The sequence below is a fragment of the Ochotona princeps genome, unplaced genomic scaffold (assembly GCF_030435755.1).
Source record: "Ochotona princeps isolate mOchPri1 unplaced genomic scaffold, mOchPri1.hap1 HAP1_SCAFFOLD_116, whole genome shotgun sequence".
In the NCBI taxonomy this organism is placed as follows: domain Eukaryota; kingdom Metazoa; phylum Chordata; class Mammalia; order Lagomorpha; family Ochotonidae; genus Ochotona; species Ochotona princeps.
Genome location: NW_026700494.1, coordinates 234,749 through 259,534, shown reverse-complemented (window position 1 = coordinate 259,534; position 24,786 = coordinate 234,749). Strand labels below are relative to the sequence as shown.

At 54.0% G+C, this 24,786-nt stretch overlaps 1 protein-coding gene across 4 annotated transcripts in view; it reads left to right on the top strand.

Moving 5' to 3' along the window:
* Positions 1 to 24,786, top strand: part of DLGAP2 (DLG associated protein 2) — a 145,426-nt gene that overhangs the window by 37,558 nt on the left and 83,082 nt on the right. The window contains exon 1 of one of the 4 annotated variants that reach the window (XM_058659843.1): positions 14,534 to 14,924. The exons of 2 other annotated variants lie outside the window; for them this stretch is intronic. In XM_058659843.1, coding sequence (XP_058515826.1) covers positions 14,717 to 14,924 — 208 coding nt within the window. In that variant the 5' untranslated portion in view covers positions 14,534 to 14,716. Of the gene's footprint in view, positions 1 to 14,533; positions 14,925 to 24,786 lie in introns of those variants that run through there. One more of the 4 variants, XM_058659842.1, reaches the window with a different exon arrangement.

Below are 24,786 nucleotides of genomic sequence, written 5' to 3'. Positions count from 1 at the left end.
CCCAGGCTCCTCGCTGGCTACAGGTTGCCAAGAGCTTCAGTCTCCCAATGGTCACAGCAGAACTTGGGATAGTTTGTTGTGGCATCCTCAGGCCTGTGCCCAGGACAGGTGTCCATGGGGCTAGGGCTGGGGTGTCTGACAGAAACAGCACTTTGGGTCACTGGGTCCACACTGGCTGTCACGCGCCAGTGTGCCACATGTCATTGTCACCTATGCTTCCTTTCATCAGGCCTGTCCCACGGCTCCCTGGGGGGTGGTAGGGCCTGCAAATGAGAGAGCTAATAGGGTGAACCAGCAGATGGAAGATCACTGTCTCTTCTTCACCCTACAAATGAGTAAATGAGCAATGTTTTAGGATTATTAGTCTGTGAAAAGCTATTTTACTGAAATCTGAGTTGGTCATATTTTTCTTCAGTCCCTGGGGATTACCCATCCCTGGACTTGGTGAACCCTGTCACATGTGAGCACAACTTCCAATGACAATTTCACGTGGAGAGCCTCCACACGGTGGAGCCAACGTGGGTGTGCCCACACATTTCCCAGCTCTGGTTGCTTTTAAATCTTGAATCTGGTGGCTGATAGCAAATGCTATTGTTATTTTATTCAAACCATTTGCTCTTTCATTCTTTTAAAAAATGTGTATCTTACATATAGCTGTGTCTGAGTTACAGCATCCTCTGTGCTGTGTCCTGGGGAGGGGGTGTGCAGGGGCCTATATACACACGTGATCCCTGTTCTGGGCCATGTGTGGGTCATGGGTGGCCCTGCGCTGAGCCACATGTAGGAGTCTCATGGCTCCTGCACTAGGTGGTGTGTGGGACACACATGGCCCTGCACGGAGCCACATGTGGAACTAATGTGGCCCCTGGACTAGGCTGTGTGTGGGTCAAGTGTGGCCTCTCTACTGGACCATGTGTGGGACACTCATGGCCCTGCACTGAGCCACATGCAGTATTCACATGACCCCTGCATTAGGCTGTGTGTGGGACATGTGTGTTGCAGGACTTGAGGGTTCACTAGGTCAGGCATCACTGAGATTAATTTGGGTGTTGTTAGTAGTCAGACTTACAGCTGCCACCTATGTGGCAGGCACTGCTGCCTGCGCTGCATCCTGGCTTGGGTGCCACATGTTCATGGGCATACTTACCTCCTGCATGGTGGTCAACACACCAGGGGTGCTGCTGTCCTGTCACCCCAGGACACACCTTCTAGGGAACACAGCTCCCAATCGGCAAAGCCATAAGACCAACAGGAGGCTCTGAGACCATGACCGGCCAGTGCATCCTGTCTACCGTGAGATGCAGAGTGTCCTCTACCTCTGCAGTTGGTGCAGGGACAGGCCCCTGTGTGCCCAGGTACAGATGTCCTGAGGGCAGCAGGGACCCCAGCCAGAGCTGCTAGGAAGTGCTCCCTCCCTGGAAGCTGCTGCTTCAGGGTTACATGCACATGTGCACACACATGTACTCACATGCACACACATGCACATACACATACACCATGCCAGAAGCTGCAGTACCAAATGATAGTCGGTTATCGCACAGCATCAGGAAGACCCCAGACATCAGGTGACAGGCCCTGTGCCTGCAGCCTGTTTCTTCCCTGTTGCTCAGGGGACACAGGAAGGGCAGAAGCTACCTTGGGGCCTAGGGTGTTCTTGGTCCCAATTTGTGCCAGTCAACCAGGAAACCTGCCCAGCATTAATCACATGATGAGGAAATAGCCTTCCTCCAGCCACTGGAACCAGGCTTAGGAAGAGAGAGAGAGAAACTCTGGCTCCAGGAGTGCAGCAGATTCCATCATAGTGGAGCTGGACTGTCCCCTGGACTTGGAGAGAATCCAATTTGCAACATGGAAATGCCACGTGGCAGCAGCTGGTGCCTCAGCCTCCTGAATCAGTGCTTAAATCCCTGCAGCCAGACATGCTGCTCTGTAACTTCCAAAGGCTCCAGACTGTATGGTGGCCTCCTCAGTCAGAAACATGCACTCTGGGAGTGAAGATCCAGGAACCACCCATGAGGACTGCCTCACCACATTGCTCATGTCTTCTCACTACATCACCTCTCCTCACCATGTCACATCTCACCACACCTTCTCACCTCCCCACATCTGCTTTCCTCACTATGTCTTCTCTCCTCATCACGTGTCTTCACCATGTCTGCTTTCCTCATCATATTTCTTCTCACCACATCTCCTCACCACATCTCCTCACCACATCTTCTCACCACATCTCCTCACCTCATCACATCTTTCCTCACTATATTTGCTGTCCTCACCATGTCTCCTCACCACATCTCCTCTCCTCACCACGTCTCCTCTCCTCATCATATCTCGTGGAAGTGCATACATGCTTTTGGTGACAGTGCATGTCACATGTGCTGAATGGGCGTTTCCATGGACAGTGCGATGGCTGTCATTCATTGCTTTTTCTCTGCTTCTGCTCACAGTAGCATTTATGTAGACCTGATTTTACTCCATGCAGAAGGCAGTGGAAGTCGCTCTCAGTCATCTGCTCTGAAAGTGGACCCTGATGAGGAGATGGTGCACACCTGCCCAGCCTTTCTCATGCTTGTGCATCAGATCTGTCTCCACCTGGCCCTGGGCTGAGCTGCATTCACCAAGTGCCTTGTACCCCATTAGTACCCACAGGGTGTGGGAGCAGAGAACCACCAAGGTGTGTTCTGTTACAAACAGTGCAGAGATGAATGACTGCTCCTCTATTTCACGGGCTTTTATGAACAAGCTCCTGGAAGCCGTGGGGCTGTGTCTATGTCCATGGCCTGTGTCCCCGGCTCACGGTGCCCTTCTCGGGCCCCATTCAGAAATGGTGGGCTCTCTCCAGGATTAGTCTCTCTCACAGCACATTCTCTGGATGGAATGAGCCAAGCTGTGGCTCCAATCTGCCTGGGCAGTGAAGGTTCTGGTCAGGGGGACATGGGAGTCCTGAGCTGTTTCTTTGGAGATGCCAAGCATTGAGATTAGGCTACTCCCACTGGCTGCTTCAGGGCTGGTGCACTGGGGATGCTGCGACTGTCACTGCCACTGGCACAGAGACCCTTGGGACCTCAGGCTTATGCGGCTCTGTCATTGGGTGAAGGGAATAACGTGGTAGTGCATGGTAGTGGATGGCAGAGAACCTGGCTATGAAGTGCTGTTTCAACCCTCCAGTGCGCAGTTGTCATGAGCTTGCTGCTGACAGACACAGGCACACTTACACGTCAACAAACACACACTCACCCATCTTATTGGCTTTTCTTATTTCCCTTTTTGTATACCCTGTGTTCCTAATCTCAATTTTGCTGACTTCAAATGGAGTCTGAATTGCAACTTCGATTTATTTTGTAACTTTAGAAAATCTGGCTTTTCACCAGATGTCTCCAAGAGCAGTAAAAATAAGAGGCTTAATGACAGCTATACCTCCTGTTTGCTCACCACCTGCCAGCCACATAGCCCGTTGCTATAGTGCATTGACCCACTTAATTCCACAGGAAAACTTTACTGTCTGTAGAATTCTATATGCTTGGGGCACCAGGGTGAGGGGCCCCATGGCTGAGAAGGGGTGCATCCTGGCCAGGGTCATGTGTGGTGACTGGGATGTGTCACCCTCTTTTCACTTCCCATGCATCTGAACTTCCCATGGGCAGCTGAGAGCCTGCCCTCACTGGATAGTGTGACCAGGCACAGGCTTGGCCAGCTGGATGTGTCCCACTCTCCTTCTGCCCCAAAGTAAAGAGCTGAGTGAGGGTGCCCTGGGAGACATGCAGCTGAGTCTGTAACTGTGGCATCCAGCCACAGGGCAGGCCACAGGTCAACCGTGGTCCCAGCTGTGCCTGGGAGAGTGTTTCTGGATGAGATCAGCAGCAAAACCTATGGATGGGGAGGAGGCGGATCAGATGCCTCCCAGTGTGGGGTGGTCCCACCCAGTCAGTGGAACCTGCATGGACAGAACAGCCTGGACAGGAGGAATTGGCCTATTGGTCATGGGCTTGCTGGCCTCTGCAGCTGAGTGACCAGGACCATCCACCACTGACCCCGTTGCCCTGAACACCTCAGTGCAGGTGTGCAGGGTGGGGGCCCAGGGTCTTGTGCAGGAACTGAGGCAGTGAGAGGTCCCTGTGCACCCCAGAGGTGCTTTGGAGGCTTCAGGTTTCTTATCTTCCTGAAGCGGACCTCTGTGCCTGTCCTTCTCTCATCTGTCTCTCAGCTCCCCTTGCTGATGTCACTTCCTCACTTGCTGACATTGAGGTCATGTTGGGAGTGTTCACACAGACTGAACACCAGGCACTGCCTTGTGGGTTGTATGGACAAAGCAATGAACAAGGACTGAATGGTGTCGGTCACAGTGTAGGCCCAGTGAGATAGGTTCTGGCATAGAATCAAAAACTAGGGCCCTGCGTGGGGGCCTAGTGGCTAAAGTCCTCGCCTTGAACGCGCCAGGATCCCATATGGGTGCCGGTTCTAATCCCAGCAGCTTCACTTCCCATCCAGCTCCCTGCTTGTGGCCTGGGAAAGCAGGTGAGGATGGCCCAAAGCCTTGGGACCCTGCACCCATGTGGGAGATCCAGAAGAGGTTCCTGGTTCCTGGCTTCGGATTGGTGCGACACCAGCCATTGTGGTCACTTGGGGAGTGAATCATTGGATGGAAGATCTTTGTCTCTGTCTCTCCACCTCTCTGTATATCTGACTTTGACTTTGTAATAAAATAAATGAATCTTTAAAATATATATATATATATATATATATATTTTAAAAAAAAAGAATCAGAAATCAGCACAATTGATGTAGGTTGGAGGGAGCCTGGGCCTTGCTGCCCAAGACCCTCAGTGGAGAGAGGTGTGGCCTATTGACACCCTCGTGCTCTGATGTTATAGTTGCCCTGGTGATGTCATGCACTGAGGCAGTTGTGGTTGCTATGGTAGCGACGCCATTGTTGCCCAGTAGCAACAACCAGTCTGCCTTTGATTGCACTATTTCCTGGTGCCCAAGTCCCTGAGTCACAGGATGGGGACTAGAGTTTCTAGAGTTCCTGCTGGAGGCAAGCTCCAGCTGAGTTTGGAGCTCAAGAAGCGTGTGTGGAGTCAGTGTTTTAAAAAGATGAAGAAAAAAGATGGACCACTACAATTTCAGGATCATAACGGACAATGCAAGAAAACTGTCCCCTTTATTCATACAGAAGCAGTCATAAACTCTCGCACAGACTTTTTACATCATGGTGAAGTGGGTGCTTCCAAAGATAATTCTGCCATTTGTTTCACCTTAAAGCGGGACGTTATCCATTCTGACCCTGCAGTCAGGAAGTTCTCAATAAATGGCGCAAATTAATCAGTAGCATATTCCTACTATCTTCCGCATTTTACAACTTTATCAGCTAAAGGAGGAAATGCATCACAGAAGGAAAAACCTAAAGATCATAGACAAAAAAAAACCTTAAACATAGATTCCCACTACAACCATGGGCTTAACAACCCTACATTAGTCTAAAAGCATGTTTTACAATATTAGTACAAACATTCTTGAGCTCTTCCAGCCGTATGGTCAATGGGGTGGCTGAGACAGTATGAATTATTAAAGGCCTGTTTACCAAGACATTATCAGCAACATCAACTCTAACCTCACATTGGTTGTAAAAACCAACTCACAGGGGCAAACAACAATGCCTCAATAGATTACAGAATTCTCAGCGGGGCAATCAGGTGTCCATGCATAGGGGTTGAAGCTGCCTTGAGGTGGTTAGAGAGACATCCGCCAGGCCTTGCTGTGCAGCAGGAAGCTCCTCAAGGCCTTGCCAGCAGGGGAGCGTTTCTCTTCACACCTTCGTGTCATCCACACTCACTGCAGAGACCCCAGCAAGTTCTGTCCTTACTGTCAGAGGATGGCTGCCGTGACTTCCTGTGGCCCCCATGCTGCAAAGGAGGGAGCAGGTTCTGACTGTGGCGGGAAGAGAGCCTTCAAGGGGCCAAGGCACCTATGTGAGGAGATTGGATGGGGTGGGAATGGGGCCCTGGGGCCTGGTTCTATTTTCTGACTCTGGTGACAGCCTGGTCTTCCCAGCACAGTGAGGTTTCAGAGCTCTGTCGGCGTGATGTGCCCCTCAAGCCTGAATGCAACTGGAAACAAAACCCATTTGGTCTTCAGATGCACCTTCAGCCATGGACCCTGGGCTGTTCTGGACAGCAAGGTTGCCAGTGGACCTGAATGAGGGCAGGGCACCATGTGAGCAGGAGTGAGGATTCAGAATGTGTTGAAGTAGTTGGACTTCACCACAACCAGGAATGTGTGTGATTCAAAGAACCGAGCAGGCAGCCTGCCAGGCAGAACAGACCCGCCGGGTATGTGTGAAGGGTTCTCACGCAGCGGAAGGTGGGATGACCTGGGGCCAGCACTATCCCATCCCTTCAGTGGAGGCAAGCTGAGCTGTGGCGCGTCCCCCACTCCTCTTAGCAGCAGGGAGGTGAGGGGAGCTGAGGTCACTGGGAGAGTTGCTGTCCCCAAGCTGGGGAGACCAACAGGTAGAAGCAGAGGAAGCCCAGTGGAGGGAGCGCCTGTGGTGTCCATGTGAATGGTACCTGCGTGGGAACAGGCAGCCCAAGACTCACGTGACTGTGGCAGCAGAAGCCAAGGCTAGTGCAGCATTTGAAAACCACTGTGATCATCTTATCAATAGACTGAGAAAAATCATCTCTCAGAAGATGCAGAGGAAGTATTTGGCAAAATCTTACATGTGCTCATCTTGAACTACACTTGGAATTGCCAGCAGGCATTTCCTTAAGTGTTACAGTCTGTGTCACCTGCTGGCCACCCTTGTGCCTCCTGGTGAGAGACTGGTGGCTCCCTGAATGGTCAGGACAGAACGGCCAGGTCAGTCCCACGCTGGCAGTTCTAGGAGACCAGGATCAGGAAAGAATCCTCAGGTGTGGGCCCCAAGGAGGCAAGCCTGGCTCCCCACCGCTAAATGTGATCATGTCTTTGGGAACCTGGACTGTTCTCTAGCAAAGAGGGAGCAGTCGCCGCTGGGCTGGTGGGGGATGGTGGGGGCTGGTGGGGGCTGGCGGGCAAGACTGGCATGCTAAGGCCTGTGCTCATGATAGTCAGCAGTGAGAAAATGGAACTTAGATTTTAAAATAGACAGAGACCTTCAGGGACCTCCCTGGCTGCTGGTCCCAGGGACGCCCACAGGTAGTGCCCACATGTGGATGCAGGTAGGTGCCCTAACATTGACGCCTGCATGTGTACCTCCATAGACTGATGCCTGCAGTTAGATGCCCACAAGTGGATGAACTCAGGTGGATGCCTGCACGTGGATGCCCTTAGGTAGATGCCCTCACATGGATACCTACAGATAGATGTTCTCAGGTGGGTGAATTCAGGTGGATGCCTGCACGTGGATGCCCTTAGGTAGATGCCCGCAGATAGATGCCCTCAGGTGAATGCCCTCAGGTAAATGCCTTCATGTTGACGCCCTCACGTCGACGCCCACATATGGACCTCATAAGTTGATACCTCAGGTGGATGCCTTCAGATGGATGCCCTCAGGTGGACACATACACATGGACGTCCAGACATGGATCCCCCCAGGTGGATGCCCTCAGCTGGATGCACTCAGGTGGATGCTCTCACATTGATGCCCACAATAGACCTCTGTAGGTGGATGCCTATATATGGATCCCTGCAGGTGGACACTAGGCCTGCCTCTGGGCTACCCCATGCCCCAGACATGGAAGTTCTGTGGAGACTTCAGGCCACCTGGAGAGCTTAAGTATTTTCCATTTTTCACCCAAATTGATTAATGAAGCAAAGATCCTCATCTGTCTTGCCATTTGGACATAATTTACTTTTAAAATTAGGAAGTATTTTAAAAAGGAAAGGTCAGGATTCTGATAAGAAATAAATGTCACTGGTTATTACTTAGAACAATTGCTAAGATAAAAAGGTCACTTGAAAATTGGATTCCCATTAGTTTTCATCAAAATGTTAAAGTATTTTCAGCTTCCCTTTCCTTTCATTTGCACCCCCAAGTGTACATGAGGCTGTGGAGCCATGAGGCTATGAAGCCATGAGTCTGATTCCAATTGCATTGTGGAGCTCTGGGAAGGAGCATCTCCCGCTGGTGGTGAGAGGAGTGTTGTGTGTGACATAACTGTGATGTCACACCTGAGCCAGGAATCCAAAGCCGCCTTCTCTCTGGGCCCCGTCTCCGCAGATGTTGTGCTCCAGCCGTAGGAAGTGAGCAAATGTCCTTCAGTGTCCCAGTGGGATCTCCCTGTGCAGCTGGGAACCCGGGTACTGGCTGTTCCTCCCACACAGATGCTGGCCATACTCCACCTAGGACAGGGCAGCGGAGGGACAGGGTCAAGTGCCATTTCTTGGCAGGGCCCAGATTCCCTCAGACCCCAGAGAGGTTCAGGCAAGCAGGAGCTAAGTGGGTGCATCCCTAGGGTCTCCCAGTCTAATGTGGGCATCACAAAGAGGGGACCAGGGCAGCTTCACATTCACATGGGTCAGATGGCAGCTTTACTGATGACTGTGCTGCCCATGAGGGACCCACAGCTCTGCTCCCGCCCCCTGCACCCACTGGGACACACAGCTCCAGTCTTCCTGCCACTCCCTGCAGCAGGAGGTTTAGTCCAGGCAGAGCTGGAAACAGGAAGGCCAGGGCTTCCCTGCTCTGTTGGGGGTTGTCTGTAAGTGGAGTTCCCTGTATTGGTTCTTCTTGCTGTTTGTTTTGACCTGGCAACAAGTGAGGTGTTTTTGGGTTTTTTTTGTTTGTTTGTTTGTTTGTTTTTTTGTTTTTGTTTTTGTTTTTGAGACTATCAGTCCTGGGGATCAGGTTGCTCTGGGGTTGATGCCCTAAGCCTGAGGTTCCTTTGGGGGCAGCTTCTGGCTTTGTTGAATATGAAGTAGAGTGTCTGGGTAAGTAGGATCAGGATATCTTGTCTGGGCAGGTGCATGCCCAGGAAGCAATGCTGGGAGAGCCCCTCCCCCTCTCTGCTGGCCTTTGTTTCTCTGGTGATTTGCTTGTGAAGCGGCAGGATCCAGACCCTTCTCAGCCCACCACAGTCAATCAGGACCCCTACTTCTCTAGAAAGCCCCTCTGTGAGGGGCCTTGTTTGGGACAGAACCTACCCACTGAGCCAACCCAGACCGCTTCAGGTTCAGGAGGTCACACTGCCGGAGACAAGGACAGGGCAGGCAGCTGAGCAGAAGTGCTGTGTTCCTCAGTCTGGAGGAACAGCAAGGACACCCTTCTCAGACCCCTGCCTTCCTGTCTGAGCCCCTTCTTTCTCCCTGCTTCACCCAGTCTGCCTGTCTGTGGGACTCAGAGCTCCTGAGGCAACACCTCTGTTTGTAGCTTCTCCCACCTCCATGTGGCTGAGACCTGGGCAGCTCTTCTTCCAGGACCCTTGTGGGCAGGAGTGGTAGGGCTCCGGCAGATGGAACCTGCATTGGCCAAAGTTGAGCATGAAAATTGTGCTGGCGTGGGTGCCAGGGTCTGGGTCACCAGCAGTTCCAGGGATGTGGTAAGCTGGCTGCCCCCAGGAGGACCATTGGGGCTTACAGGCCAGGGGTGATTTCTGTAGTGTCCTAGCCCAGCACTTCCACACCCCAGGCTGTCCCACATGGAGAGGGCAGGCCAGGGGGACTGAGGGCTGACTGACCGTGTATGTGATGTGGGTCTCTATGTGTTCACAACCATGCCTGTGCAGCCCTGTCACGGGCATGTGTGAACACATGAGTGTGCAAAAAGCTGCTTACCTTCCCCACATTCGCTCACTAACCTCCACCTGTGGACCCACAGCCACCAGCAGGTTCTGGAGGAGGAAGAGTAGCAAGGGTGGCCAGAGTGGCCACGGTAACCTCCATCCTGTTTGTGCCCTGGGAGGCAGGACTGTCAGTGAAGGTGCAAGAACACAAGCTGGCCACTTTCACTTGGAGTCCCTGTGACACACCTCCTTTGTCTGGGGTCTCAGGGTGCCAGATATCCAACAGTGTGCCTCCTGGGAGCGTTACGCTGTCAAGTTCTCTCTCAGCTTCTCCCTCTGTGTCTGGCAGCAACAGTTGAGCATCGAACATAGGCTCTGAGAAGCCTGAAGTGCTTTGCCAGAGACTGGTGGCTTTGCGGGAAGCCCTTTCAGTGGCCCAGTCTTCTTGGTCCTGGGAGCTCGGTTCCAGGTCTTTTTGAGGACACTGTTTCACAGGAGAACTGGAGGATTCCTCAGTCACACCACCTGCTGTAAGGAGCATTCTGAAACGCAGCCTGTCTGTGCCTAGTGCATTAATTAATGGAGCAGATGTTCCCTGGGGGCCAGGTGGTTCCCGGCTTGGTTCTGGGTGCGGGGCCAGGATGTATCTGGAGAGGGAGGGTGTCCCTGTGCCTGCGGTAGGCTGGGCAGGTGCAGACATGACACGGCCCACAGTGGGCATGCGACACAGCAGATAGGTCACCACTCAATGCCTGTGGCAGTATCACAAGACCTGGGCCCAGCATCTGCCCTGCGGGTGTGCACCCCACAGGGCAACAGCTGACAGCTCCGGCTAGTGGACTCTGTCACCCAGGGAGACCCCAATTACGGTCCTGATCCTGGCTTCCATTTGATCCAATCCCAGTGGTCATGGGTCCTTGGGGAGTGACCAGTGGCTGAAAGATTTCTCTCTGCCTTTCAACAAAGTAACAAATAAATAAAATTATTTGTAAACAGTATGTAGTTATAATTATAATACTAATATAAAATACATAATAAATTTAAAATGCTTTGCTAATCTATGATGATAAATTATAATGTGTGATGATAAAATTTAAAACTATAACAAAAGTAAAATAACAAATGTTTTTTAATAAGGTGAGTTACCCACTCCAGCTATCTGCAGTGAGCTTGTGGCTCTGTCGGTGAGGAAGTCTGTGAAATGCGTGTCTGACAAGGAGCTTATGTGCAGGTCTCCAGGAGTCCACATTTCCATCAGAACGCACAATCCAGTTTAGACATTTCTGAAAAGACACACTTACGGCTAGAGGCACACAGGAAAGCACAGCCCCCTGCAGCAATGTATCTGAGAGGCAGCGACTTCTGGGAGACACAGGCAGCAGGTGCCTGGGAGGAGGCCAAAAGCAATGGTGCAGATGCTGCTGGCGGGAACCGCCTGATGGGTCCTCAGAGGGTGCAGGGCTCTGTCTCACACTGCTGCTCCTCTGGGGCTGTGCCCTGGAAATGAAGACTGAGGTCACCGTGGCCAGGATATGAATCAGCCTGTGTCCCCCAGAAGGGACTGGGCTAGGATAACACTGTGTTCTGTGCTATGGAGCGTCTCCTGCTGGGCTATGAAGGTGTGAGTGGCTGGGGAGCCATGCTCCACAGACTCCACCTGTCCAGGCAAACTGTGCAGAATCTTGGTGTGAGTGGCTCAGAGGGCACTGACTGCATAGGCTGGGAGTATAGCGAGGGCCAGCCAGCATTCACTGTCACAGCCTAGCAGGAGAGAATCCCCACACAGCAGGTAGGTGTCAATGACAGATGGGGTCCTGAGTGTTCTCACTGCAGAGACACGGTGAGTGTGTAAGGCAGAGCTAGCTCTGCCAGAACCCTCTGCCACTCAGGGGAGATTCAGCTGGATCAGGTGGGGGTCCAACCCAGACTTTGCAGCAGATCCCTGAGGCTTGCATGGAGATGAGGTGCTGGTGTAGGGCATGAGACAGGGAGAGTTGTGGGATGCAGGGCATGAGGGAGAGTTGTGGGGGCAGGTGCAGGGTGAGGGAGAGTCACGGGGGCAGGTGCAGGGTGAAGGAGAGTCATGGGGTGCAGGTATAGGGTGAGGGAGAGTCATGGGGGTAGGTGCAGGGTGAGGGAGAGTCATGGGGTGCAGGTTGTAAGGGAGAGTCATGAGGTGCAGGGTGAGGGAGAGTCATGGGGTGCAGGTATAGGGTGAGGGAGAGTCATGGGGGCAGGTGCAGGGTGAGGGAGAGTCATGGGGGCAGGTGCAGGGTGAGGGAGAGTCATGAGGTGCAGGGTGAGGGAGAGTCATGGGGGCAGGTATTGGTTGAGGGATTGTCTTGGGGGCAGGTGCAGGGCAAGCATTTTAGGGTTTTAGGCAAAACTGCTTCTGAATATACTCTCAATTAGACCTGTGGCAGTATATTTGGTGATCGGCTAATCTTTGGTGCTCGTGCCTGGGACCCACAGGGGATGCGTGCTGTATGTTATCCTTCAGGTACCCGCTGATGGGTGATGGTGTCAGCACAGTGAGGGGTCACAACCCCAGGGATGGGTGATGGTGATGGTGAGTCCTTCTGCAGTTCTATCCATGACTGGGCTAATGTACAGTCTCCTGGGGCCCTACCCACCCATTTCTTTTCTATGTGGAGTTGTGTTACATGGTCACAACCCCTGGTGTTCACAAAGCAGGACATACACACAGCATGTCTGCTGGCTGAGAGATGTCAAGCTTTTCTTTAAATTTTGAGTTTCATTATAACAGTCAGAGATTGTCACAGCTGTAGTCAGACATGCAGCGGCCTCACTCCCGGGTGTCCTCATTGCTCACTGGCTGGGCAGCAGCCTACTGGGACAGGGCCTGGTGGTGCACACTGTGTCCCAGGACCCCCAGACACGCTTACACCATGGAGCAGGAAACACCAGGGCCTCGGGGGCATGTGGAACCCTAGCAAGTAGAACCCTCCCTGAGTGTCACTGTCCACAGCTGACTTACACTCTGCCTGACACAGGCACCACTCGGTGTTGCCCTCACACAAGGCAGGCAATTGCATTGAAGACCCGGCTCCCTGATGCTGGGTCTCACCACCTTATGTCACTGTGGGGTACGCAGTAGGTGTCTAGCAGGAAAGACCCGTTTGAGGGACACAAGGTGAATGGTCCTGCACCCTGCCTCCTCCCCAGTCAGGGTTCCAGGCCGGGGAGCTGTCCACGTGCTGAAGCTACCAACTGTGGATTCTGCCATTCCCTCCTCGTTCCTTGCTTTCCTCTTGGCTGTGAGCAGTCTTATTGACCCCCTCCACCCAACATCTCTCCATCTGCAGTAGCCATGATGAACACTCAGTGTTCTGACCACGGGATTCGCTGTGTTCATTAGATGGCCGGCGGCTCCCATTGTCCATCATTCATTAGTGTCATGGCCGAGAGAACCTAAAGAGGATGTATCCAACACTGGCCTCCTTTCCAGCTCCATGAACTCTGGAATAGAGCCATCCCTAGGGCAGTAACTGGCTGGGCCACCCTGGGGCAGTGATTGGACGGGCTACCCCTGTGGCAGTGACTGGGTGGGTCACCCTGTGGTGATGTCCTCACCTTTGGAAAATGACACATGGGTGTGTCTCTGTTGTATCTTGGCCACAAGCCAAGTGTGGTTCCTGTTCTGAGTCTGTGATGTCCCAGTACTGGGTCCCTTGGTGGGGCAAGACATTCCATGAGGCGATGGAAGCCCTCTCACCTCCAGTGTCCCACACCCACCTACCAGGACAGGTTGCCCTCCCCAGCACCTCCCACACGCCTGCCAGGATGAACTGCCCCCCCACACACACAATGCTCCACACCTACCTGGAAGGACAGTGTCCCACACCCACCTGCCTGGCTGTTGTCATCTGCTGTAGCGTGGGAGGTCTTTGATGTTCCTTCTATACACTGCTTTTGTATTCCTCAGTGAGAGTGACTTTATGTTCTCTGAGAATGCTTCCTTGGCGGGGCTGCACACCTGCTCCCCAAGTGCTCACGGCTGACCTGTGTGGGGCACACATCTGCTCCTCAAGTGCTCACGGCTGACCTGTGTGGGGCACACATCTGCTCCCCACGTGTTCATGACTGACCTGTGTGGGGCACACATCTGCTCCCCACGTGTTCATGGCTGACCTGTGTGGGGCACACACCTGCTCCCCACATGTTCATGGCTGACCTGTGTGGGGCACATACCTGCTCCCCATGTGCTCATGGCTGATGTGGGGGGGGGCACATGCCTGCTCCTGTGTGCTGTTTATCACTGTGTGCTCTGTCCCTACTCTGTGCCCTGTCCCCACTGTGTGCCCTGTCCCCACTGTGTGCCCTATTCCCACTGTGTGCTCTATCCCCATGCTGTGCCCTGTTCTGTGTGCTCTGCCCCCACTGTGTGCTCTGTTACCATTGTGTCCTCTCTCCCCACTGTGTGCCCTGTCCCCCGTGTGCTCTGTCTCCCCACTCTGTACTCTGTTCCCACTGTGTGCCCTGTCCCCACTGTGTGCCCTGTCTCCCCATTGTGTGCTCTGTCCCCCCACTCTGTGCTCTGTTCCCACTGTGTGCTCTACCCTGCCTCCTCTGGTATGGTCCCTAGGGAGTCAATCTCAGTAACTACTCCACACATCGGGGCCCCCCCATCCCTGCCCCCCACCGGCCCCTCGTACTGCACAGGCCAGAGCCATGTCGTCAGTGCAGTGACGCGCCCCAGGAAGCTGCCCATGTAAGGCTGCGGAGCCCATGAGATCATCACAATAGGTGGCTCCTGCCCAGGCGGGGTTCGCTCCTGAAATGAGATTAGCGCCTGGATCTGGCAGGCGGGGGGGCGGGGGCACCTGCTCTGGGTGATTGATGTCAGAGGGGCCGGCGCTGCGCCATGGCCCGGGCGCCAGAGGCCGCGGCTAATTCCGCTCGGAGCGGGGAGTCTGCCTGTCGAGCCACAGGCCGGGCGGCCCCCACTCCCACCCGCAGCCCGGTCCGGATCCGTGTTTTCCACCACGCCTGACTCTATGGGCCATGCACCGGCCGCCGCGCTGCAGTGTGCCTGTTTTGCAGAGCCCGGTGGCGGCCTGGGTCGGGCTGTGACTGCGCGGAGCCCCGCGCGCACGCTGGGGCTGCTGGCCTGCTCCGCAGCTGCCGCCGTGCTGGCACTCCCCGGGGCCGCCCGGCGCCCCGCGAGCCGGGAGCCTGCCGCTCTGCGTCTGGACGCTGCCGGCGGTGAGTCCGGATGAGTCATTCCTCACTTTTCCTCCCTCCTTGGTAGGCACCTGCGGGCTGGGTGGCCGCAGGTGGAGTGCGAGAGCCGATGGCGTCCAGTAGTGCGCGCCAAGCTGGCGGCGGACGCTCCCCTCCGAGCGCCGGCTGCAGCAACGGGGGTGACTGCAGCTGCCGCGGAGGGTGTTGGGGCCGGCATCCTCCGGCACGAGTTCTGCCTCCAGTTCCCCGTGATTCTTCCCGACCCCCAACTGCAGCACAGCTGGCGACGCTGGACCTGCCCTGGCGTCCAAGGGCGGCTGCTGAGCTCCCTCGGGAGTCCCTGAGCCCTGGGACCCGCGGCTGTGACAGCCCAGACGGAGTTTGGCTGCAGCCTGCGGGGTCGGCGGCTTTTGTGAGCCGGTTCGGGAAGGGGGTGCCAGCCGCCCTGTGCTGGACTCGCGAATCCATCTTTGGTGCTGACCGGGTGGCCGCCTTGCGGCGGAGGAGGCCGTGTGTCCAGCGGATTGAGGGCTCAGGCTTGGAATGGGGTCTGGCCGCCCCGGAGCGTTTAATACAGGAAGGGCTGAGCCTGCAGTGGGAAGGTAGGGCTGGGCGGGTGGTGCTGACCACTGGGAATCGCGTCTTGGTGCCCAGCATTGAACGTCGGGCCACTTCCTGAGGACGCTGGGCGACCGCGATGGGGCTTGACCACCCAGGCGTCCAGGGCTTTGTCAGTTGGAGCGTCCCTGTGAGGCGTGCCCCGGCCAATCAGGAGCCGCCGCCGCCGTCGTAGAGTCCACATCTGAGCGGCAAGCGCCGCTCCATTCACAATTCCGCCCCCACGAGGCGCCTCGGCATGGAGGGGGAAGACGGGGAGGCGCCCGTGACCTCACGTGGCTCGCGGAAGAGACGGACCCGCAGCCCTGCCCGCGCCCCGCTAAGTGCATCACGTTTCTGATTCAGCAACAAGTCGCACCGGCAGCGCCACCGGGAGGCTGAGAGGCCTGGGCGCGCAGGGGTGGCCTGGTCTTCAGCGACCGGGTGGCAGAGACACTGTGGGGCAGCCGACTCACCAGTCTCTGGCCAGGGTAACTTTTCAGACCAAATAGGCCCCTTTCATCTGTCCACATGGAAGCAGAGGCAGGCGGGGCCGTGGGCACAGGTCCGTGTGACGGCCACGTGGGCGCTGAGGCAGGGCCACAACTTCTCTGTCCCAAAACCCCTTCTGGTCCTTACTCTCCTCGCCATGGCCTGCGCTTGCGTTCTTACGTGGAGACAGACCCCTCACTGACATGCTGCCTTCTGCACACAAGAACTCCACAACCAACAGGCTCAGAAGCCACAGGTCCATGCTGAAGCATCGTGCTGATCCTTGGGTGGTGTTGGGAGCTGTGTGGGAGACACCTTGAGCTTGCCCATCTGCCCCCCAGGGGAGCCCCAGACATAATCACTGTCCCAACTTCATCTCTGCTGGCTGGCGTGTGGATCCCCACCCTGCCCAACTCAGGATGCTTCTTTCTGCTGGGGACCTCAAGGGGTCACCCCTCCTCGGCTCCAGGGGGTGCTGGGTTTACCCCTCATACATCACCCCCAGGCGCCAAGGGTGAAGTGTCACCTGCCCTGGCCTGACTAATCCCCAGCGCATATCCAGGTCTGAGTCTAGGATCCCTCATCCTCAGACTCGGGTGTCTGATCCAGGACCTCAGGCAGAGTGGAGCTCAGGCCAGAGGAGGCTTTATGGGGCTGTAACTTCCTGTCCCTGCACTTTCTGTCCCTACACACCTCCTGGCCTTGCACTTCCCATCCCTGCACCTCCTGACCCAGCAACATCCTGTCCCTACACTTCCTGTCCCTACACCTCCTATCCCTGCACTTCCTGTCCTTGCACTTCCTGTCCCTTCACTTCCTGTCCCTGCACCTCCTGTCCCTGCACCTCCTGTCCCTGCACTTCCTGTGCCTGTACTTCCTGCCTCTGCATTTCCCATCCCTGAACTTTCCTGTCCTTACATTTCCTGTCCTGTACTTCCTGTCCCTGCAGCTCCTGTCCCTGCACTTCCCTGTCCCTGCATTTCCTATCTGTCACTGTGTTTCCTGTCCCTGCACTTCCTGTCTCTGTGCACCCTTCCTGGGCTTTTCTCCTGTAGAAAGGCATTGTAAGTTCCATTGGGGGAACTTCCTACAGTGGGAAGTTCTGTTCCATTAGTTCCCTACCTGGGGGCATTGGCAGGGGCCAGGAGGGTGAGGTGGGCACCTGAGCAGACAGCCACAGCAGTCGTCAGTGTGGTGACTGAGCACAGCACCCCTGACTGTGGAGTGAACTGTAGGCCTTTGTCCAGACCCTTGGCAACCACAGTGGTTGTACCAAGCAGGGCAAGAGAATGGGCAGTACACCCACATTGTTCTCCCACTGTAAGGCATCTTTCCTGCTCTCAGTCTGGAGGACATTGCAGGAAAGCCTCCAGGTTTGCCTTGGGTTCTTTGCTCTCCTCCTCTGTATGGGAAACCAGGAGAGGCCTTCTCCCCAGCTTCTCAATGTCGCCTTGGCCCCAGCCAGAGTATGGGGAGAGTGAGGGTGTGTGTTGCGCTATAGAGATGTGCCGAGTCAGTATGGCATTTTAACAAATGAGAGATCTTGCTGCAGACCCTGAGGGTGGGGTTGGTCACTCCCAAGGTCCTGGATCCACCATGAACCTGGAGTCCAGAGCAGATGCCCTACACCTGTGGACATCCTGAGTAACTTTGTGCCATCTGCCCAGGCAGGTGCTCTTCCTGTGCAACTGCTCCTGCTGCTGCCCAATGCCCATGCATGGTCCTCAGGTTGCAGAGTCTGCCATGGACTCAGTCCTGTGGCTGCTGTTTGAAGGGAAGTGCCATCTAGTTCCTCCTGTGTGATTTCTCTACTGGAAACAGTCCTGTGAGAGCCAGGTTGTCTCTTGTATCTTTAGAGCTGACAGACCTGTGTTTCCTTGTGAAAATGTGGCTCTAAGCCAAACTGAAAGAGCATCGGTTTAATGCAATCCTATGGAACTACTCCTGCGCTTTTCTCTAGGAGATGTGAGGCCTTTGTCCCCAGAGGCTGCATTATCAAAAGGTACCCCAGGTTGAGTGACAGGCTTGAGCTAAAGAGAGCCACGTTTTCTCACACCAGAACACACACTCAGCCTTTTACCAGGAAAAAAAGCTAGATGTGGAGTAGCTGAGTATGGAGTGTGCAGGGTGCTATGTGGACACTGAAGCGATTTCTGGTCGGTGTGCTAAGACGTGTACATGTTTTATAACATGAACTTCATGGTCCAGAGTGCTTCCACATCATACCTGAAGCTGTGTTTTCAACACAGAAATGTACAATTATTAATAATGTATTTTAATATTAATTATATGTGAGTGTGGTGGAGTGTGATACCTCAGCATAAGCACAGAGTGAGGACATATCAGGGTGGACGTGTGTGGGCAGTGTGTGATACTTGCCCCTCTTGCATATCCCTTCCGTATTCACCTACCACTTCTTACAGTTTCACTCTAAAGTAGCTTTGCCTCTTGCCTTTGAAGAAGCAGCTGAAACCTTTGTGCTCATATTTAAGGAGAATTTTATATAAAAGCCAGGAAACTCTCTGGGCTTGCGAGCTGTGTGACTATACAGGGATGTGGCCACTGACATGGCTCAGTGTTGTGGTAACACCATGATGGCACTCTAGGATGGGAACTTATGGATCTGCAGGGATGTTGTTGCTGACACAGTTTAAGACTTGATCTTGCATGCATTAATAGACTTTTCTGGGAGGAAGTGGTGAGGCGTGGCATTCCGGCTTCAGCGTGACAGTCGCTGGCTATGGAACTAACCCCCAAATACAGCAAAGCGACTGTTCATGACAGCCTGTACTCCTGCACTTCCCAGCAGTGCAAGATGGGTGGCACAGCTTCCCTCACAGCCCTCACCCTTCTGGTGTCTGGGACTGTACTGCCAGGGGGTGGGGAGCACACGCCTTGTTGCTGGTATTTTCATGGCATTGTAAGTTGTATTAAGTTCACACTTGTTGTCTAATAACATGATTTGGTGCTGAGTGTTTTGTGGGAGCCCATCCTTGTCTTCTAGGCATGCTGTCAGCAGGAGCTATTTACCTGCTCCATGTCCTCCCTGGGGGTATCGCCCCTGGACTGTGAGGCTGCACCAGCCAGGGTGCCATACAGTCAGCCAGGGGTACACGCGGGATGACCACTTGCAGTAGTGTTGAAGAGCATTCTTCTGATGGCCCAAGTGAGTGTAGGAGCTTTGTGTGTCCCAGCACAGCAAGTGAGCCTCCAGGAACCATGCGGTGATGGCAGGAAGGAACCTCAGTATCCAGAGGTCCTCTGGCCTCACTGAGTCATGCTCAGCACCACTGGGCATAACACAAAGTGGTGCTTCTAGCTTGTGAGGCTGCCGGGATCAGTGGGAACCTGCACACACCTGCTGCAACTGGTTCTTCCCGGTGCAGCTCCCCACTTCCCTGAATGCCACCAAAGGCCCAAGGATGACCTTCCTGACCTGCCTGGCCTGCCACTCTCTTCAGCTCTCTGTGAGACCATGGTTTGGGGGCTCTGGGGTTGGAGATGAACATGGTGCAGGCTCCTCTGAGTCGTGCACCCAGCAGGTAGGAAGTCCCCTGGGCACAGGGAAGCTCAGTGCCTCCTGGAACCACAGTGTGGCAGTGTGCAGGGTGTGGCAGGTTGGGTATGGCAGATGAGGGTGTGGCAGGTTAGGTCTGGCAGGTGCAGGATGTAGCAGGACAGGTCTGTGAGGTGAGGACGTGGAAGGTGCAGGGTATGGCAGATCAAATCTATCAGGTGCACAGTGTGTTAGCAGATCAGGGTATGGCAGGTGGGAAGAAGGCAGTGGGGGTGCAGCCAGGGTTTCTAGAAGGGAGATGGAGGTCTGTGCTCAGACCAGGGCAGATCTGCCTGCTGATGTTAGCTACATGTTAGTTTTGTGTGGGTGCTCAACCTGCTTGATTCCATCACACTAGGCTCAATGGGCATCGGACCGGAAGTGACCAAACAGGGTTTCCTAGATAGCTGCTAGCACAGCTGATGGTATGTGAAGTTCATGAGCCAGGTGGAGTTGTTTTGGCACTGGAAGAGCTGTGCTGCTGCCTTGGGCAGTTGCCATTCCCCACCACACTACCTTCCCTAGGTGTCACATCCACTGTTCCACCTATGTGCTGCCAGGTGTCAGGAGTCAGGGCCCAGGGAACCTGGCCACTCAGGCAAAGAAGCTACATACAAGCCAGAAGGGGCCTTGTCAGCTGGAGCAGGGGTGCCTGCCAAAAGGTTAAGCAGCTTCAGGCATTTTCCTTCAGGGTGCCACAAAAACAGTTTCTTTCCAGCTGCTGACAGAGTGAAAGTTGGGAGCAAGGATGGGGGCAGGGATTGGTCGCATTTTTCTGGGTGGCAAATTGAAGAAAACCCCACATTCCAGCACCTTCCTATGTTCTGCTGAGGCTTAAATTTTTCAGTCCTTTGACACTGGAGCACGCCTTGCCGCATGTCTCGTTTCCATGGAGACGCCAATGAGCTGCGAGCTGCAGCTCATCCCAGCACAAGCCTCTGTGAGGCACTTGACCCAGAGTCTGTGTGTACTGCAGTCTGTGTGTGCACACTCATTCTACATGTGGCAGGAAACATGGCATGGTATGTGTGTGTGCTGGCTCTGTGTGTGACATGTGTGACACCCTATATGAGGTCATTCTCTCTGATGAGCAATAGGTGTATGCACTCACTTTATGACTGTCACAAGGAACAGTTTATATGCTCACAGTGTGTGATTTGTGTGTGATGTGGTGCCCTGTGTGCTCATTCTCTCTGACATGTGTGATGTAGTAACTTGTGTGTTCATTCTCTGGCATGTGCCCTGTGTGCTCATCCTCTGACATGTGTGACATGGTACCCTGTGTGCTCATTCTCTCAGACATGTGTGATGTGGTGCCCTGTGCGCTCATTCTCTCTGACATGTGTGATGTGGTACCCTGTGTGTTCATCCTCTGACATGTGTGATGTGGTGCCCTGTGTGTGCTTATTCACCGTGACATGTATGGCATGGTACCCTGTGTGCTCATTCTCTCTGACATGTGTGATGTGGTACCCTGTGTGCTCATCCTCTGACATGTGTGATATGGTGTCCTATGTGTTCGTATTCACCGTGACATGTGTGATGTGTTTCCTGTGTGTTCATCCTCTGACATGTGTGACGTGGTGCCCTGCGTGTTCATCTTCTGACATGTGTGATATGTTGTCCTGTATTCTCATCCTCTGACATGTGTGACATAGTGCACTCTGTGTATAATTTGAGTGTGGCTGAGGGTCACATGGCTAATTTAATTTGGAGGTAATGAGAATGGAAGAGAGAGACATACATGCATAGGACTTGCTGGCTCAGTTTCCAGATGTCCATAGCATCCTGGGTTGGATGAGGCTAAAACCAATGTCAGCATCTCAGTTGTTTCCCCCTGTGTGACAGGGTCCCAGGGATTCAAGTTGTCATCTACTGCCTCCTGGGGTGCATGTGGCAAGAAATTGGAACAGAGCAGAAGCAGAGCTTGAACCAAGGCTATTGTGTGTGGGCTGTGGATGTCTCAGCAGGCTTTTCTAACATCTTGAGGTAATGTAATTGACATGCCCAAACTGCAGCAAACACATTAGGGTGTGTGGCTGTTTGACACAACCTTGCCATCACTGCCATCAGCACACACAACTTCACAGTCCCTCCACAGACACTTGGTGGGCATGCAGTCAACCCAGCAGTCCCCTTGTCTCAGACTGTACATCATTCTAAGTTCTGTGAGGATCTCCAAGGTGTCCACGTCATGCTGGACACAGCATCCAGTGAGCAGCACAGGAGCTGGGAGTGCCCATCTCATCAATGGCAGGCCTGATGCTTATTCCTTAGGATTCACTCCCCAGAGAGGCTCAATCTGTGTCTGGTAATGAGCTGTGAGGCAAGACGCTCTAGGTCGTATGAACACAGGGAGGTCACAGCCATTGTGACTGCTTCCACTGGAGAGTAGACACTAAGTTCTTCGAGTGAGTCCTACTGCCCGGGTGTAGACACTGAGTCCTGTGAGTGAGTCTTTCTTCCTGCGTGTAGGCACTGACTCCTGCAAGTCAATCCTTCTGCCCGGGTGTAGACACTGCTGTGAGTCCTTCTGCCCAGGTGTAGACACTGAGTCTTGCGAGTGAGTCCTTCTGCCTGGGTGTAGACACTGACAACTGTGAGTTCTGCCCAGGTGTAGACAGTGAGTCCTATGAGTGAGTCCCGCATTGGCATGTAGATTCTGAGACCTGGGAATCCTAATCAGGTGTAGACACTCACCTCTGTGAGTCCTTCCACCCAGTGTAGATGGGTACAACCTGTGAGTTTGTTCTGTTGCTTGGGTAGGCAGCTGTGCCCCTTCCTGCTCAGGTGTAGATGCCTGCCACTGTGGTGACACCTGGTGAAGGCTGATTGTCTCACAGCTCTGGGGTGGGACACTGCTGGGTGCTGGGTGCTGGGTGGGTGAAGGGCTCTGCTTACACTGCTGGATGTGGCTCCACTAGGAATGTTGCCTGGAACCCATGAGGTGCTGCAGGACCCCAGCCCATAATCTTCGAGGAGCCCTCAACCAGCTCCTCCTATCGCATCATGTTTTCAGAGGGGGTCCTTGTGTCAGGAACAGCACTGCACTCCCACACACACACACACTACGACTCCCACATGCCTGTGCCCTGACCAGCTGGGCTTGAGGCTCCCCGAGGCTACATAGCCAGAGACAGTGCAAGTGTTGGGGTCTAAGTTGTTAGGTTCTTGACTTTTATGTAAAAAGCATTTTAAGCACAGGCACCAAGAGGGTATAAACAATGGTAACATTTATTCAGAAGATGAGAAATAGAAGCTAACCATGAAACAAAGTTGGTAACGTTTATTCAGAAGATGAGAAATAGAAGCTAACCATGAAACAAAGTAAAATGCATAAGAGAGAGACTGAGACATGGAGTCTTAAAAGAAGTTGCAACCTTGTTTCAAGTCTGCCTGCTGAATAAACAGAGGGAGAGAGGAAAAACCCAACCATGCAAGCTGTGCCCAAGTGGCGAAAGAGGCCCAAAATCCCCGGAGGACTGAAAGGCAGAACACCTACTCCCCTGAGCTTTTACAGGGCTCAGCAGGACCGTGATGGCCTCCAGGCCGTAACCCCAGCAGGGCTGTGGCCCCAGCGGAGCTGTGATGGCCCCAGCAGGGCGTTGATGACTGCTGGTGGATGCCCACACTTTGCTTTCCTCCTCTGACAGCAGCCAGACCACCTAGGTGTTGGCCTGGGGACACAGGCTCTCACCCTGAGCCTTGAGTGGCATTTCTGCTTTGGCATTACACGGTGGGAGAGACCACAGTCCCAAGGCTGCAGGACTTCTACCCTCCCTGAGGGTGCCTGTGCTGACCGCCCATGGAAGGCTCCCCCCACCCTGCCTTCAGACCCGTGCCTGTGGGGCGCAGTAAGGAGGTGCGCCAGGTGTGGGGTCAACCTGATGCCAGGGGGAGAGGTGGCAGAAGCCACTGCTTGGGTGAGGGGATTAGAATGCACATCCACTTATCCACTTTCCCGGTGGCCATGCTCGCACCTCAGTCTTCCTCAGGACAGAGTGACAACTGTGAGAGTTGGGGTGGTCTCTGGTGGTGGGACAAGGCCACCAGCCCTGGCCTAGCCCCATCCACCTAGCCCTGCCCCCAAGAGCAAGGCAGGTCATCAACGCTCAGTGACCACGTGGAGAAGACCTTGGTTGTAACCCTGGAGAGAAGGTCCCTGCAGTGTGCAGGTAGCCTGAGGAGTTCATGCAGGCTGCCCAGGGGGAAACGTGGTACATTACCTGCCCAGTGTGCACAGTTCTGCTGGTCAACCTGCTGTGTCAACTGTGTGTTGTGACAAGAGAGATCATGCCAGACACAAGTGTAGGACTGCACACCAGTCTACACAGCCTGCATGTGTATGCAGTCCTGCATGTACCATGTGTGGGAACCGTGGGGAGGGTCCTGCCCTGTGCCATGCATGAGAACCATGTGCCCTGCCCTGTGCCACATGTGGGAGCCATGGGGAGGACCCTGCTCTATGCCACGCATGGGAGCTGTGTGTCCTGGGGAGGCAGTGATGGGGGCAGCGGACAGCGTCTCAATGGGAAGGCGATGGTGTTAGGAAGACATGTTTGTTAATTGAGACAGGAATGTGAAATACCTTTTGAATTAAGTCATCTTTTAGTCCTGTAACTTAATTTTCCACTAACGTGCAATCAGAGCAGATTTCCCCATGCTTGGGGAGGAAGTGCCAGACCCTACAGGGGATGAAGGAAAATGTAATAGTTCCTTTTTTTTTTCTTTTTAAAAAAGATTTACCACTTATGGAATTGTATCACACAATAAAAAAGTAAACAAATATACTTACCTATTTATTTGAAAGGTTTCAGTACAGAGAATGACAAGAGAAAGAGAGGGGAGAGAGTGAGAGAGAGAGAGACTCTCCATCCACTGGTTCATTCCCTACATAGATGCAGTGGTTATTGCTGGGCCAGTCTGTAAACCAGGAGCTTCCTTTGGGCCACCCCATGGGTGCAGGGGCCCAAACACCTGGCCCATCCTCCTTTGCTTTCCCAGGCCATAAGCAGGAAGCTGGATTGGAAGTGGAGCAGTTGGGACTCCAATCAGTGGCCACATGGAACACCAGCAGCCTACGGGAGGGACTTAACCCACTACTGCCAGTCCTGCACTTGCTGCCCACGCCCACTGACATTTGGTTCCCCGCATTTGCCTGCAGGCTGTGCTCTAGATTGGTGGAATGCCTTGGGGGGCTCTACTCTCACTCCACTCAGGAGCTGCGTGGTCAGCAGG